The sequence below is a fragment of the Leptonotus elevatus genome, chromosome 20 (assembly GCF_054856555.1).
Source record: "Leptonotus elevatus isolate MCC_2025b chromosome 20, RoL_Lele_1.0, whole genome shotgun sequence".
NCBI lineage: Eukaryota > Metazoa > Chordata > Actinopteri > Syngnathiformes > Syngnathidae > Leptonotus > Leptonotus elevatus.
Genome location: NC_141258.1, coordinates 15,728,671 through 15,744,408, shown reverse-complemented (window position 1 = coordinate 15,744,408; position 15,738 = coordinate 15,728,671). Strand labels below are relative to the sequence as shown.

At 45.7% G+C, this 15,738-nt stretch overlaps 1 protein-coding gene across 1 annotated transcript in view; it reads right to left on the bottom strand.

Moving 5' to 3' along the window:
- Nucleotides 1-15,738, bottom strand: part of ryr2a (ryanodine receptor 2a (cardiac)) — a 221,846-nt gene that overhangs the window by 177,190 nt on the left and 28,918 nt on the right. The window contains exons 2-6 of the mRNA XM_086065047.1: nt 3,231-3,350; nt 2,186-2,290; nt 638-712; nt 448-526; nt 103-215 (exon numbers count right to left, since the gene is read on the bottom strand). Of these exons, the coding sequence (XP_085921173.1) occupies nt 103-215; nt 448-526; nt 638-712; nt 2,186-2,290; nt 3,231-3,350 (492 nt within the window). The remainder of the gene's footprint in view (nt 1-102; nt 216-447; nt 527-637; nt 713-2,185; nt 2,291-3,230; nt 3,351-15,738) is intronic.

The following is a 15,738-nucleotide window of genomic DNA, read 5'->3' as shown; positions in this document are numbered from 1 at the left end:
AAAAACCTGCCATTTAAATTGGCGTGTGTACTCCTTACAGCCATTGTATATTTGAGCTTCCTTGTCACATGTTCTGTTTTCCCTCATGCAGACACCAATTACCAGATATCTCTCCGATGAGATGCTGACAAGAATGAGATCATCCCCCACCCTAACCTTCTCCCCCTCAGAACGTTGCTTTGATGCTGGATGAATGGTCCACCAGCATGCTTCACCTGAACAGATACACACAGTGCAGAAGGTTAAAACATAACTCACTAAAGACTTTTGTCAATATGATACACTGTGGTCATTCAGTGATGTTATTGCAACTAGAATATAAATAAATAAAAAAGAAAAAGGCATTTACATGTTGAAAAGACAAAAATAGATGTGAAAAGATTTATTTAAAACTTAAAGAGAGAAAGGTGATTAAAGATCAGAAATAGACTCAATTTCCATAAATACCTGTGGTGTCTTCCTGCAGCCCCACATCAAAAGCTAACTTGTCTGTTGATGATCGAGAGGTGGACAGACAACACAGGTACTGTGCAGAAACACAATATCCACAGTCAATGCATGTATTAATCTGAAACATTAAAGAACTAAAGGTCACAGTGAAATGTCAGATGGGAATTCACGCAGTGTGTGTACAGACCATTCCACTGTAAGAGTGGCGCAGAAGGACCGCATGCCCATATAAAGAAGTGCGATGACCGCCCCCTTGGATCATCTGGGAAAGGGTCATGGTAGGAACAAAGAACAGTATGAATCTGCCAAAAATATTATGAAAATATTGTAATGATATTATTGGTATGTGCAGTGCAATACTACAGTATTATTTTTTCCTCTTACTATGTCAAAAAGTTATTTGTATAAAGTAGAAAAGTTCACATAGTTTGTTATAAATCTGTAGATTATTATACAAAAATGTACTCAAATTCTTTACAATTGTGCAAAAGATAAAATTTCCTTCAAAATTACCCTATTTTGTGTCATTTCCAACAATAAACAAAAATGTACTTGAAAAAAAATTTACTTTATGAATTAGTTTTTGTCCAACAGGGACAATTTCTCTAGAGCAGTGGTGTCAAAACTACGGCCCAGGGGACATTTGGTCTACCGTTCATTTTTTTAGCAGCCCGCAGTGGATACACAAATTATGTTTATATTATATAATATTTTTATATAGGTGTTGAAAAAATGGGGGATTAACTACTAACTACTACGATTGCTACTATTCATTTGGCGTATAGAGTTTTTGTAGATATGCAAAGAAACTATTTTCACCAAAAAACAACAACTTGTGACCACATTTCTCTTTGTAATGTCCCATTAGGGCTCCAAAAAACTTTTTTTTTTAGCCTCTAACCTAAAATTATATACTAAAAGTAGAAAATTCGGGGGTGCACATGAATCACAGATTAACTTGGGAAGTAAATATTTAGAAATCTAATCACTTTCACTATGTAAATGGGAAACGAGGCGTGGAGCAGAAGTTTGTTAGCAACAAAAACCTGCAAATTTATGGTGTTGCGCACATGTGCGAGTAGATGAAAAAATAGGTTGCACTGTCTCAATTTAGCTGCAAAATTCAACCATTTAGGGGCAGTCTGGAGCCCTGCTCATGAATAAGGATATTTCAGAAGCAAGAATGTTTACCTTAACTTTCTGCTGTCTGTGTCAAGGTCTGATTTGTGAACAAATATCACATTCATTATCAAGATCCTCCAGTAAACACTGTTTTAAAGTTTGTCAGTGGGATACAGTGCTGCAGAGCAGACCACCCCAAAGATCATGAAAATCCCAAACTATTTTTCTAATCACCTTGAACAGAAAGTTACAAATAATCGTAATGTGTAATTGATTGATTGATTGCTTTTTGCGTATTTAAATAAGCCAGAGAGTGTCAAAGTGGCCATAACACCCTTTCATTTTTCTGTATGCGAGAGCCTGTGGAGCCTCAAACAAGATCGGCTAACACCAGGATAAGTGCTGGAGTTTACAAAAAAGTCCTAGTGCTTTTGGATTTCATATTTTTCTGTGAATGACCCAAAACTAATGTAATTAGATGCTTCAGTTTTTCATATACCCATTTTTTAACATAATTGTTCGTTTATATTGTCTTAATGATTTGTTGTTATATAATTGTCTTGAATTTTTCCTCCACTATTCATGTATTTTTTCTTCATCTTTTTCAACTCACTCCCCCGGTCTTCTCTTCACTGCTGGCCAGCATCTCCTGAAGGGCTCGAACCGAGAGTGACTGCTCCAAAATGAAAGTACATATTGACAGATCTGGAGGTACATTCTGAAACAACAGCAATACAAATGGTTAGCTATAGTGATGACAGCTCTTACACCCTCTTTTTCATGGCAAACCTTGAAAGTAATTAATACCTTGGGTCCAGCCATATTGTATAGTGAAGGTAAAAAACAAAACACAAAACGTTGCAATTTAATATCGCCCCTCTGTCGAGTAAAATGCTCCCAATTGGGGCTAATTCTCCAGTTGGAGTAAGTCAAAGTATGAGCCCTGGATTTCGCCCAAAATGGCCATCTTCCTGTTCAATTCTAAACATAGTCATTTGAGACTATGCTGGAATAACAGACAAGCTCTAAATTTGGATTGGTCAGATCAAAACTGATATCAACTCATTCATTGGAAGAATAATAAACAGTGACTCCAAGAGGGCCTTTGAACCGTCGAGTGCTGTGGCCCTAATTTGATGGTGTTTGTACATCTGAATACTCATACAAACCCCCAAAAAGGTAAGAAACTGTTGAACATACTTCAATTGGTACAGAAACAAAATCATCATCATCTCATTTAAACACATAATAACATGTACACATTTACACAACAATAAATAGTATTTAAGTATTCAACATAGTGTAGTAAGAAGGCATTAGAATGTTGGTTATATATTAGTTTTTTTTTAAAGAGAAAAAACTGTTTCAAGGAGATATCTTATGGAACATCATATCAAAGGTTATCAGAGGTGGCAAATCCAGGTCCATAAAGTAAAAACCCTGCCACAGATTGGCTTTGGCCCCTGTTGCTAGCTAGCTAGCTCCCTATCAGGCAAACGAGCACCATGGGAGCTAGCTAGCACCTGGGGCTAAAGCCAAACAGTGGCAAGGTTTTTACTCTCTGGACCTGGATTTGCCACCTCTGAAGGGTATCAATTTCGAGAAAGATTATAAATGTATTGGTATACTTATATGACGAAGCGTAAAATAATCAGTACCTTGGAGTTGGAGACTGATTCAAGAAAACACAGCCTGTTTCCGAAGCCTTCAGCAGCCAGGCAGAGTTTATGTTGCTCCTTGTGGATTGTGGCCGAACACTGTAGGACCACCTCATCATTCTATGTACACATACACAAACATACAATCAGTACATTCCTCATTGTGAAGATAAATGCATGTCTTCAGCCCAATGTGGCCAATGCAAATTTGACAAAAACTCAGAGCCATGGCACATCCGGTAGTTACAAATAATGTATCATTAATGTTCATCTATGTCAGCAACTTATGGGCGGTCGTGGCTCAGGAGGAAGAGCGGGTCATCCAGTAACTGAAGGCTCTGGTGTGTGTTTAAATCCCGCTGTCTCCGCTATATATAACTTTGTGAAGTAGGGCTGCTGAATTATGGAAAAAATAATAATCACGATTATTTTGGCAATAATTGAAATCACGATCATTTATTTTTTGGTACAAAACAAGATTTTTTTTTACACTTTTAAGAATATTAGGACCAATAAAAAAAATATATAGAAACACTATAATTATGTAAGTTCCTTTTGGACCAAACAGAATTCATAATAATATATATTTATTATTATTATTTAAAAACTTGAAGTTGGAGTGCAGCATGTGGACTGTGCAGTAAAGGATGATCTTTTTTTTTTTTTGGTACAATACAAGAGAATGTTTAAATGAAAAAACAAATAAAAAATATTAAGACAAATACAATTCTTTGAAACACAATAATTATGCAAGTTACTATTGGATAAAACTACATTTATGAAATTAGTTATTCTAAAATTTTAAAAAGGTGCAAAAGTATACATTCAAACAACTCAAAACTTAGTATTAATAATCTTTTATTGTTTTACGATTATTCTGATTTTGTAATTGTGGAGTGTCATAATTGAAATTGTAATTGAACTTTTATTAAAGCCAGAAAAAGACCCCACCCTTCCATCAAGTTACCGTCCGATTTCACTAATTAACACTGACATTAAAATTATCACTAAGGCTTTTACATCTAGATTAGAAACAGTAATCCCGACAATCATTCATAGCGACCAAACAGGCTTTATTAAAGAGTGTCACTCTACTAATAATATTAGAAGGCTCTTTAACCTTATTAGTATGTCACAGACTCCTCCGTGAGTCATCACCTTATCGTGGTGGAGGGGTTTGCGTGTCCCAATGAACCTGGGAGCTATGTTGTCCGGGGCTTCATGCCCCTGGTAGGGCCACCCATGGCAAACAGGTCCTAGGTGAGGGACCAGACAAAGCATGGCTCGAAGGACCCCAATGATGCATACAAACTTTGGATTTTTGTTTCCCTTGCCCGGACGCGGGTCACCGGGGCCCCCCTCTGGAGCTAGGCCTGGAGGTGGGGCTCGAAGACGAGCGTCTGGTGGCCGGGCCTACACCCATGGGGCCCGGCCGGGCACAGCCCGAAAAGGCAACGTGGGTCCCCCCTCCCATGGGCTCACCACCGGTGGAAGGGGCCAAAGGGGTCGGGTGCGCAGTGAGCTGGGTGGCAGCCAAAGGCGGGGGCCTTGGCGGTCCGACCCTCGGCTACTGAAGCTAGTTCTGGGGACATGGAATGTCACCTCTCTGACAGGGAAGGAGCCCGAGCTGATGTGCGAGGCTGAGAAGTTCCGACTAGATATAGTCGGACTCACCTCCACACACGGCTTGGGTTCTGGTACCAATCCTCTCGAGAGGGGCTGGACCCTCTTCCACTCTGGAGTTGCCCACGGTGAGAGGCGCAGAGCAGGTGTGGGCATACTCATTGCCCCCCGGCTGGGCGCCTGTGCGTTGGGGTTTACCCCGGTGAACGAGAGGGTAGCCTCCCTCCGCCTACGGGTGGGGGGACGGGTCCTGACTGTTGTTTGTGCTTATGCACCGAACAACAGCTCAGAGTACCCACCCTTTCTGGAGTCCTTGGAGGGTGTGCTGGAGAGCGCTCCCCCCGGGGACTCCCTCGTTCTGCTGGGGGACTTCAACGCTCACGTGGGTAATGACAGTGAGACCTGGAGGGGCGTGATTGGGAGGAACGGCCCCCCCGATCGAAACCCGAGCGGTGTTTTGTTGTTGGACTTCTGTGCTCGTCACGGACTGACCATAACGAACACCATGTTCAAGCACAAGGGTGTCCACATGTGCACTTGGCACCAGGACACCCTAGGCCGCAGTTCGATGATCGACTTTGTAGTCGTGTCATCGGATTTGCGGCCGTATGTGTTGGACACTCGGGTTAAGAGAGGGGCGGAGCTGTCAACTGATCACCACCTGGTGGTGTGTTGGCTCCGATGGCGGGGTAAGATGCTGGTCCGACCAGGCAGGCCCAAACGTATTGTGAGGGTCTGCTGGGAACGTCTGGCAGAATCCCCTGTCAGAAAGAGTTTCAACGCCCACCTGCGGCAGAGCTTCTCCGTTGTCCCGGGGGAGGCGGGGGACGTTGAGTCCGAATGGACCATGTTCCGTGCTTCCATTGTTGAAGCGGCCGATCGGAGCTGTGGCCGTAAGGTGGTTGGTGCCTGTCGGGGCGGCAATCCTCGAACCCGCTGGTGGACACCAGCGGTAAGGGATGCCGTCAAGCTGAAGAAGGAGTCCTATTGGGACTTTTTGGCCTGTGGGACTCCGGAGGCTGCTGACAGGTACCGGCTGGCCAAGCGGAATGCGGCTTCGGTGGTCGCTGAGGCAAAAACTCGGACATGGGAGGAGTTCGGTGAGGCCATGGAGAACGACTTCCGGACGGCTTCGAGGAAATTCTGGTCCACCATCCGGCGTCTCAGGAGGGGAAAGCAGTGCGCCATTAACACTGTGTATAGTGGAGATGGGGTGCTGTTGACCTCGACTTGGGACATCGTGAATCGGTGGGGAGAATACTTCGAAGACCTCCTCAATTCCACCAACACGCCTTCCTTTGAGGAAGCAGGGTCTGGGGACTCTGAGGTGGGCCCCCCTATCTCTGGGGTCGAAGTCACTGAAGTGGTTGGAAAGCTTCTCGGTGGCAGGGCCTCGGGGGTGGATGAGGTTCGCCCGGAGTTCCTAAAGGCTCTGGATGTAGTGGGGCTGTCGTGGTTGACACGTCTCTACAACATCGCGTGGACATCAGGGACAGTGCCTCTGGATTGGCAGACCGGGGTGGTGGTTCCTCTTTTTAAGAAGGGGGACCGGAGGGTGTGTTCCAACTTTAGAGGGATCACACTCCTCAGCCTCCCAGGTAAGGTCTATTCGGGGGTGCTGCAGAGGAGGATCCGTCGGGAAGTTGAATCTCGGATTCAGGAGGAGCAGTGTGGTTTTCGTCCCGGCCGTGGAACAGTGGACCAGCTCTACACCCTCGGCAGGATTCTTGAGGGTGCGTGGGAGTTCGCCCAACCAGTCCACATGTGTTTTGTGGACTTGGAGAAGGCGTTTGACCGTGTCCCTCGGGGAGTCCTGTGGGGGGTGCTTCGGGAGTATGGGGTACCGGGCCCCCTGATACGGGCTATTCGGTCCCTGTACGACCGATGTCAGAGTTTGGTCCGCATTGCCGGCAGTAAGTCGAATTCGTTTCCTGTGAGGGTCGGACTCCGTCAAGGTTGCCCTTTGTCACCGATTCTGTTCGTAATTTTTATGGACAGAATTTCTAGGCGCAGCCGGAGTGTCGAGGGGGTCCGGTTTGGTGGCCTCAACATTGCATCTCTGCTTTTTGCAGATGATGTGGTGCTGCTGGCTTCTTCAAGCCGTGATCTCCAGCTCTCACTGGAGCGGTTTGCAGCCGAGTGTGAAGCGGTTGGGATGAGGATCAGCACCTCCAAATCCGAGACTATGGTCCTCAGTCGGAAAAGGGTGGGGTGCTCTCTGCGGGTCGGGGATGAGGTCCTGCCCCAAGTGGAGGAGTTCAAGTATCTTGGGGTCTTGTTCACGAGTGAGGGTAGGTTAGAGCGGGAGATCGACAGACGGATCGGTGCAGCGTCTGCAGTGATGCGGACGCTGTATCGGTCCGTTGTGGTGAAGAAGGAGCTGAGCCGAAAGGCAAAGCTCTCGATTTACCGGTCGATCTACGTTCCTGTCCTCACCTATGGTCACGAGCTGTGGGTCATGACCGAAAGAACGAGATCCCGGATACAAGCGGCCGAAATGAGTTTCCTCCGCAGGGTAGCCGGGCTCTCCCTTAGAGATAGGGTGAGAAGCTCGGTCATTCGGGAGGGACTCAGCGTCGAGCCGCTACTCCTCCACGTTGAGAGGAACCAGTTGAGGTGGCTGGGGCATCTGGTTCGGATGCCTCCTGGGCGCCTCCCTGGGGAGGTGTTCCGGGCATGTCCTACCGGCAGGAGGCCTCGGGGACGACCCAGGACACGCTGGAGAGACTACGTCTCACGGCTGGCTTGGGAACGCCTTGGGATCCCATCGGAGGAGCTGGCTGAAGTGGCTGAGGAGAGGGAAGTCTGGGCTTCCCTGCTAAAGCTGCTGCCCCCGCGACCCGACCCCGGATAAGCGGAATTGAAGACGGAACGGAACGGAAGTATGTCACAGCGGCATGATAAAAAGGCAGTTATTATATCATTGGATGCAGAAAAAGCTTTTGATAAAGTTAACTGGTCCTTCCTCTTTGCTGTTTTAAATAAATTTGGCTTTGGGAAGTCATTTATTCACTGAGTGTCAGTATTATATGATTCTCCTAAAGCTACTGTTACTACTAATGGGATTATATCTAAGAGTTTTACTCTACAGAGAGGCACAAGACAGGGATGCCCACTGTCGCCTTTATTATTTGCAATATTTATTGAACCGCTTGCATTAGCCGTACGCCAGGAAAGAATGATTCAAGGGATTCACTCTGGGGTAACAGAACATAAAATTAATCTATATGCCGATGATATTTTACTTTATTTAGAAAAGCCTGCTATTTCGTTAGGGGAAGTATTTAACTTAATAACTAAATTCTCACAGTTATCAGACTATTCTATTAACTGGACAAAATCAACACTTCTACCTATTACAGAAAATTCATGGAACCCTACAAGCCAGGACCCATACTACTCATTTCCTATAGGTAATTTAAAATACTTAGGCATAAAAATCTCACCTAAATTAACTGATTTAGTTAATTTAAATTTCACTCCACTTCTGGATAGCATTTATAGTGACTTGGAGCGCTGGAATAATCTTCCTATTTATCTAATAGGACGAATAGCCACTATTAAAATGAAAGTTTTACCCAAAATAAACTATTTTATTTTATATATATATATTATATTTATACTACGGCTAACTGGTTCCAGTTGTTGGACTCAGCCGTTACAAAATTTTACTGGAAAAAAAAAAGAGCAAAGATTAGTCTATCTACTCTTCAGAAAAATAAATCCAAAGGAGGTCTAGAGGCACCAAATTTTATGCACTATTATATAGCCAACCAGCTACAATATATTATTTTATGGGCACAACCCAATAGAGATACTAACTGTTGGCTGGAATTAGAACAGAAGGATTGTAATAACCTCAGACTCCTAGATTTACTCTTTATTACAACATCGATTAAGCGACATAACTGCTTTAAAAATCCAATGATTTCCGCCACCCTGACTGCCTGGTGGAAGGCACTAGAAATGACAAAAGCCCAAGTGGAGCCCTGCGGGCTTTCTCCCCTATGGCATAACCCCGACTTTCAAATTAACAACCAATCGTTTTATTTGAATGTGTGGGAGCAGAAAGGAATTACACATCTCCACCATCTCTTCTCAGATAATATGTTTATATCATATACATCCTTGCTCCAAAAATACAAAATAAAAAACGGAAACTTTTTACATTATTTGCAAGTTAAAAGTATGATAAAGAAACAAATTCCAACACTCCAGGGTACGCTCCAACCGCCTGTTTTAGCTAAAGATATTACCAAGCTTTCTCCGACAGCAACAAAAAAACTCTCAAAAATATATGTTACTTTCATATACTGATAAAACGTCTTTACCCATCTCAAAATGGGAAACAGACTTGTCTATAGCTCCGGAATCTGTCTTTTGGATTCAAGTTTGTGAAAACGTTTTTAAAATGACAAAACACACAAATTTACAACTTATCTAATATAAAATTATTCACAGAACATACATTACTCAATATATGATGAAGAAAATGGGACTCTCAGACTCCGACATTTGTCTCCAGTGTTTACAAAACACTACAGACACTTATTTTCATGCTTTATGGTTATGTACTCCGGTTATGTGTTTCTGGACTAAAGTCTTGGAAAAACTTTCCGCCGTCTTGGACTGTAGGATACCGTTCTCTCCAAACTTGTGTTTGCTAGGTGACTTAACAACAACTGACTTACCACATAAACAATTTCAATCTATACTTGTAGCCCTTACTATCGCAAAAAAAACAATTCTTGTTAACTGGAAAAATAAACAAACTTTGAATTTCGACCAATGGTCTAACCTCCTCATAAATCATATTTTAATGGAAAAAATATCTGCCTCAAATAAAAACCAAATGTCAAAATTTAAAGAAACATGGTCTACGTATATAGAATTTTTTAACCTAAACTTGGATCTTAATTGTGCCTGTTAGCGAGAGCCACAGCAGCGTTATAACTTGCATTGATGTTTCTGTATTTGGCAATTTGTAACTAATGGTTGTGTTTCTATAGTCAGGAACCCGGCTGCTGCCAGCGGGATCGAGCGGATTCGCCTTCGATGGGCACCAGGGGTTGATATTCGGATTCACGGCATGCCAGTGGGTTAATTCTGTGGGTGCTGTCCCCCCTGGCTGGGCGTGGGCGGGTCTGCCCCTCTGTTGGCTGCTGGGTGGCGGCTGCGTCTTGGCCGTTCCCTGGGTCTCTTGGGGGGTGCTGCGTTGCAAGGCTTTCCCTGGTGTCGGGGGCGGCGCCGTTCCGGCGCGGTCCGTCGCTCTGGGCCCGGCGACGCGGTTCGGGGCCTGTGGGCCGCCGGGGTGCCCGGTGGTTCCCTCTCCCCTCCCCCTTCCTCCCCCTTGCTGCCTCTCCCTCCTCGCCTCTCCCCGCCCGTCCTCCGCCTCCCTGTCCCTTCTCCCTCGTCACCCTTCCTCCTCCTCTCCCCCTCTCTCTGCGGCCCTGCCGCTGCCCCCTGCCCTTCTTGTCGTCTCCTTCCCCCCTCCCTTCCCCCTCCCCGGTACGCCTTCCTTCCCCTCCCCTGGGCCGGGGGCTCCATCCATGGCCCGGGTCTCGGTGCTACGGGGGCCGGCGGGGGTGGCTGGGGTTTGATGTCGTGCCCGCCCCGCTCCAGTGGTCCTGGCACCTCGGACGGGACCCAGTATCCTATCGCCCCGCCGGACGGGTCCCATATGCCCGCCGGGGTCCCGGTGGGGTGGGTGGGGGCTTGGTGGGCCGGTGCGCCTCCTGCCCCCGCCCGGTTGGGGAGGGCCCCGCTGGTCGCTCCTCTTAACTCACTACACTAGGTTTGCACAATACACTTTTATAGACATATAGGGCACATAACACACTTTGGGGGGTGGGGTAGGGTGGAAACACCGTCTTCACCCTACAACTCACCTCCAATTTTGCTGTGCTGCGGTCCGCTGTCCGTGTCCCCCCCCCCCCCCCGCCCTATCTATTTTTTTTAATGCACCACATACACTCAGTAACATGCTTGGGAGGCGGGTGGATCGGAGCGTGGGAATATCATTTCCATCGGCTCCGGTTCACCTGCTCCTAATTTTAATGCACCACACACACACACTTGTATATACACTGGGTGGGGTCACATTCACGGTTTAGGGGTAGAGTTCGCCAGTCGGCGAGCTGGCGGACTCAGTAACAGGGGTTAACTTTCACAAAGAACGCTAGGGTGACGACCGGGGCCTTCCCCCGCTGGGCCTGGGGTTCGGGGGTGTCGGCCGCCCTCCGGTGCCCCCATCTCCCCCTTCTGTCCCCGGTGTTCCGTCCCTCCACACGGCGGGGGGTGGGGTGGGCGCGGCTGCCCTCTCCGCTCCGCTGTCCGGCCCCTCTTCGGCGCCGGTGCCTGGGTGCGGGTGGTCCCCGGGGGCTGGGGGTCGGTGGTTGGGGGGCTGCCGGTTGGTCGGGGTGGGGTCGGGGGGGGGCGGCTTTGTTGGGGGGGGGGCGGTGGTGGGGGTTGCGGGGTGGGGGGGTGTCTGGGGGATTGGGGACCTGGGGGCGGCTGGGGCTGGGTTGGGGTGGGTGGCGGGGGTGGATGGGGGGCGGGGGGTCGTGGGGGGGCGGGGTTGGGGGTTGGGGGCCGGTGGGGTGCCTGGCGGGCCTGCAGTGCCCCGTCCTGCTGCGTTGGGTCGGGGGCGCGGGCCGTGTTGGGGCGGGGGGCGCTCCTGCTCCTGGGTTTGCTCTCCGGCCGGTGGCCCTGGCGGGGCCCGGGGGTCGTCCTTTGGCGCTGCCGCGGCCTGGGGGGCCCAGAGGTGTTGCGCTTGCTCTGTTCCGGCGGGGGTCGACGGCTCCCCTCTTTGGTGGAGATTTTCATGCATGCCAGATCCACCACACCAGCATCTACCGAAACTCAGACACAATCTGTTTCCTCCTCAGGTCATTGAATCGGTGGAGGCTGGTGTCTGTGGATCTCACGCGGCTTCGTCTGTCCTTCCTTCCTTTTCTCGGTCTCTCCTTCGGTCTCTTGAGGCCTCCCTGATTTTATGTTTTTTGGATTTGTTGGGGTCTGGATGTTTCTTGGGTTGGGGAGGAGTTCTGGTGGGGGATGTCAGGTCGGTGCTGGATTTCACCTTCCTTGGTTTTCTTTGGTCCCCTCGGGTCTCCTGACGGCGGTGTTCGGTTTAGGTGAACGGTATGAGATTTTTTCTAATAGGTTTTTTGGTGAGCTAACAAATACACGCACGCACGCACACACACGCACGCACGCACGCACATACACATACTCACCCACACACACACACACACAAAAAAATAATAATAATAAAAAATAAAGAGCAATGATGATGACATTTCCGAATGAACAATACTGAGCTCTTAAAAAAAAAAAAAATGAAATTGTAATTGAATTTCGATTAATTGCACAGCCCTATTGTGAAGATGATGAAAACTACTGTGTGTCTTTATGTGTTTGTCTTGTTTTCCAAATAAAGTGTTGCACAGCCTTGGGGATTTGAAACACAAAAATTGCTGGTGGGCAGGTCAGTGGATGAGGATTTAAAAGCTTGGCAAAGCGAGAATGAGTGAGTGTGGAGGATGGGAAGCATTTCTGATTATGTAATCAGAGCAGAGAGGGGAGAAAATAAAGGGGAGGGAGGGTGTGTACACTCACTTAAAGGCCAGATACTGCTGCACATAAAATCTCTGAAGTCGATACACACCATGAAAGCTTCGAAACACACCATGAAAGCTACAGTAGTTCAGGTTATTTACAATGACAATATGACAATAAATTTGTTTGTTTTTTGTTTGTTTTTTAAACATGACAGGGTTTCTATTAATATAGTTGTGTGAGTTGGTGTGCAGCACTTCTTTGTACAGGGCAAGGAAGCATTTCAACGCCTTAAAATGATCATCGTAATATTTTCAGATTTTTTAGGAAACACAAAAAATTAAACCATTTGCATCACGAAGAGATGATATTAAGGCAAAAAAAAATTGCAACAAAAAAATGACTTAGGCAATTATTTTAGGTGTGATGATTTGTTAACTTCAACTGGACTTTACTATACTATACACTATAAAGCAGAAGAACCATTTCTGCAATCAGTGAATAAGGATCAGGATTTAAAGTTATGAATAATTGACTGGTGACTAGTGTAGTCAGCTGGAATAGCCCACAGTACAACTCTTCCATGAACCTAATGGAGATAAGAGGTATCGAAAATAGATAGCTCAAGCACCTCCCTGCCACCTGACATTGCACAACACCACAAACACTTTTGAAAAGAGGTTACAGAGTCACTATAATGGTTGTCATGTTCCATTGTAACCTCACACTATCTTTGCAGAGAGAGCAGCGGAAACATCAACAATCAGCCTGAACAAAACACACGATATTTTTCTCCTTGCAGCCCACAATATTACCAAGAAAACTATCCTCAGGAACTGGAAATCACTGCAATGGAACATCTCCGTCACTGACTGGGGGCAACACACACAATCATACACGCACCCACACAAAGCCAGTGACATGCGGTCAGGATAGGCAAGGTAGGCACTGCCTACCACAGGCTGAAATGAATGTTGAAACCGTTTGGCTTTTTCTATTTATTTTAATTATTTCTTTCATTTCAGAAAGCCTACACTACCTATAGGTTTAAAAGTGACAACATTTGGTGATAAAAATGACATTACTTTGTCTGGCTTGCAGGCAAAAATGCTGCAAAAATTATTTATTATTATTATAATTTTCCTAGCCCTGTCCGCGTAGTGATCTGTATTTGTGCATGCATAGTCAGTTTCCCCGTAGAAAAAGTCCTTTACGCAAATAGGCAGATCGCTACGCAGCCTTTTTACGTCGCTGTATTATTCCTATGCGAACGTACAGAGCATTCGTGAATTCAAAACACACTTGTGCACAGCAAAGCGGTAAGATGACGCCACTCTGAAGAATATAAAACTATTTTCATGTCTTTCTTTTGAGGGAAAACGCCATCTTTTGAAGGATGGGAGACCATCCTTAGCTACCGGATCTTCAGCAAAGTAAGGGACAAATAATTATTCATACTTTTCACAAAGAAAAAAGGAAAAGGAAAGATTGGCTTTGTGGATGTGCTTCGATTAACTGGCTGTTTCACTTTGCATGGTGTTTGGCATTGCTATAGCTAGCTTCATTTTGTGAGGAATTAGGCTGTTTTACAGGGAGATATTCACTTTATTACATTCTTTCCGGGCGGGTTTGAAATTGTCCGTTTTTCGTTGTGCGGCAAATGGGAGGCACTGCAACGTTTACTGCAGCTGGCAGACTGCGCACTGGCTGACGGTGGCCCAGAACTTAAGCTGAGTGGCAAGTGTTGAGCTGCTGCACCGGAGACGATGGGTACGAATCCTGCTCAAAGTAAAATTTAAAAAAAGGATTGCGGAGCAAAAAATTTAAGACTTCAAAAGAGAGTAATGGTTTTTTGTTTTATTTTCTACCCATACAGAGGCATATGTTAAAATAGTTTGAATGTATGTGCGTCTCAATTTGCGACTGCCGGCCTACCCAAACCTAGAGCTCACTGCACGTCACTGCACACAGCTAGGGTTATATGCTAGCGAGCAGCCTCACATTCAATACTCATTTTGTTCCAGTGTTACATCTAGGTTTCTATTTTGATTAATTAATAGGTTTTAGAGAGAGAGAGAGAGAGAGAGAGAGAGAGAGAGAGAGAGAGAGAGAGAGAGAGAGAGAGAGAGAGAGAGAGAGAGAGAGAGAGAGAGAGCGCCTTTTAAGACAATTGCTTTGCATCCAAACACTGATCTGTTTGACACAGTGGCAGAGTGAATCGACAGGCTTATGTTCACCGGCTGTCAGTGACAAGTAGACTTTATACTGTATTAGTGTATTAGTATTAGGTGTGGGAATCTTTGACTCTCTCATGATTCGATTTCGATTTTTAGGTCTGCGATTAGATTCAGAACGATTTTTTATTCAAAATGATTTGATTGACAAGGATTTCTGCTTCAATTTATAGGTGTGCAAAGAGTCATCATGATCTACTCTAGTCTAACTCGCTAATGCTAATTAGTGCGCTACTCGCTGCACTTTTATGACTCAAAAGAATGGCTATTCATACAAAACGCTTCAGGAATGTATACAGATAAGCATCTTTACATTAATCACCGGCATATGCTCTTCCCACGCTGCAAAAAAACAACTTTTATTGGCATAACTAGATTGTGACTTTATCCTTCTATTCTCTAATGTGGCTACAGTTTAACAGCAACTGCGTCCTTTCCTTCTTATACTGGTTTAATAGATAATCTTACTAATATATATATATATTTTTTCTTTTTTCTTTTTCTGGAGAGCTCAGTATTGTTCATTCGGTAATTTTACCGATTTGACATGTCATCATCATTGCTCTCTTTTTTTATTTTATTTTTTTATTAATTTTTATTTTGTATGTGGGTGAGTATGTGCATGTGCGTGTGTGCGTGCATGTGAGTGTGTATTCATTAGTTCACCTAAAACCTATTAAAAAATCCCATACCGTTCACCTAAACGGAACACTTCAGAATCCAGCCAGAGTCGTGAGGCCGTCAGGAGACCCAAGGAAGGACAAAAGAAAAGAAAGGAAAGTGAAATCCAGCACCGACCAGACACAACCCACCACCCACCGAGCCACCAACCAGAGTCCTTCACCAACCACAGAAACATCTAAATTCCAACAAATCAGGGAGACCTCAAGAGACCAAAGGAGAGACTGGGGAAAAGAAGGAAGGACAGACGAAGCAGAGTGAGATCCACAGACACCAGCCTCCACCGATTCAACGACCAGAGGAAGAAGCAGATTGTGTCTGAGTTTCGATAGATGTTGGTGTGGTGGATCTGGCATGCATGAAAATCTCCACCAAAGAGGGGAGCCGTCGACCCCTGCCAGGACAGAGCA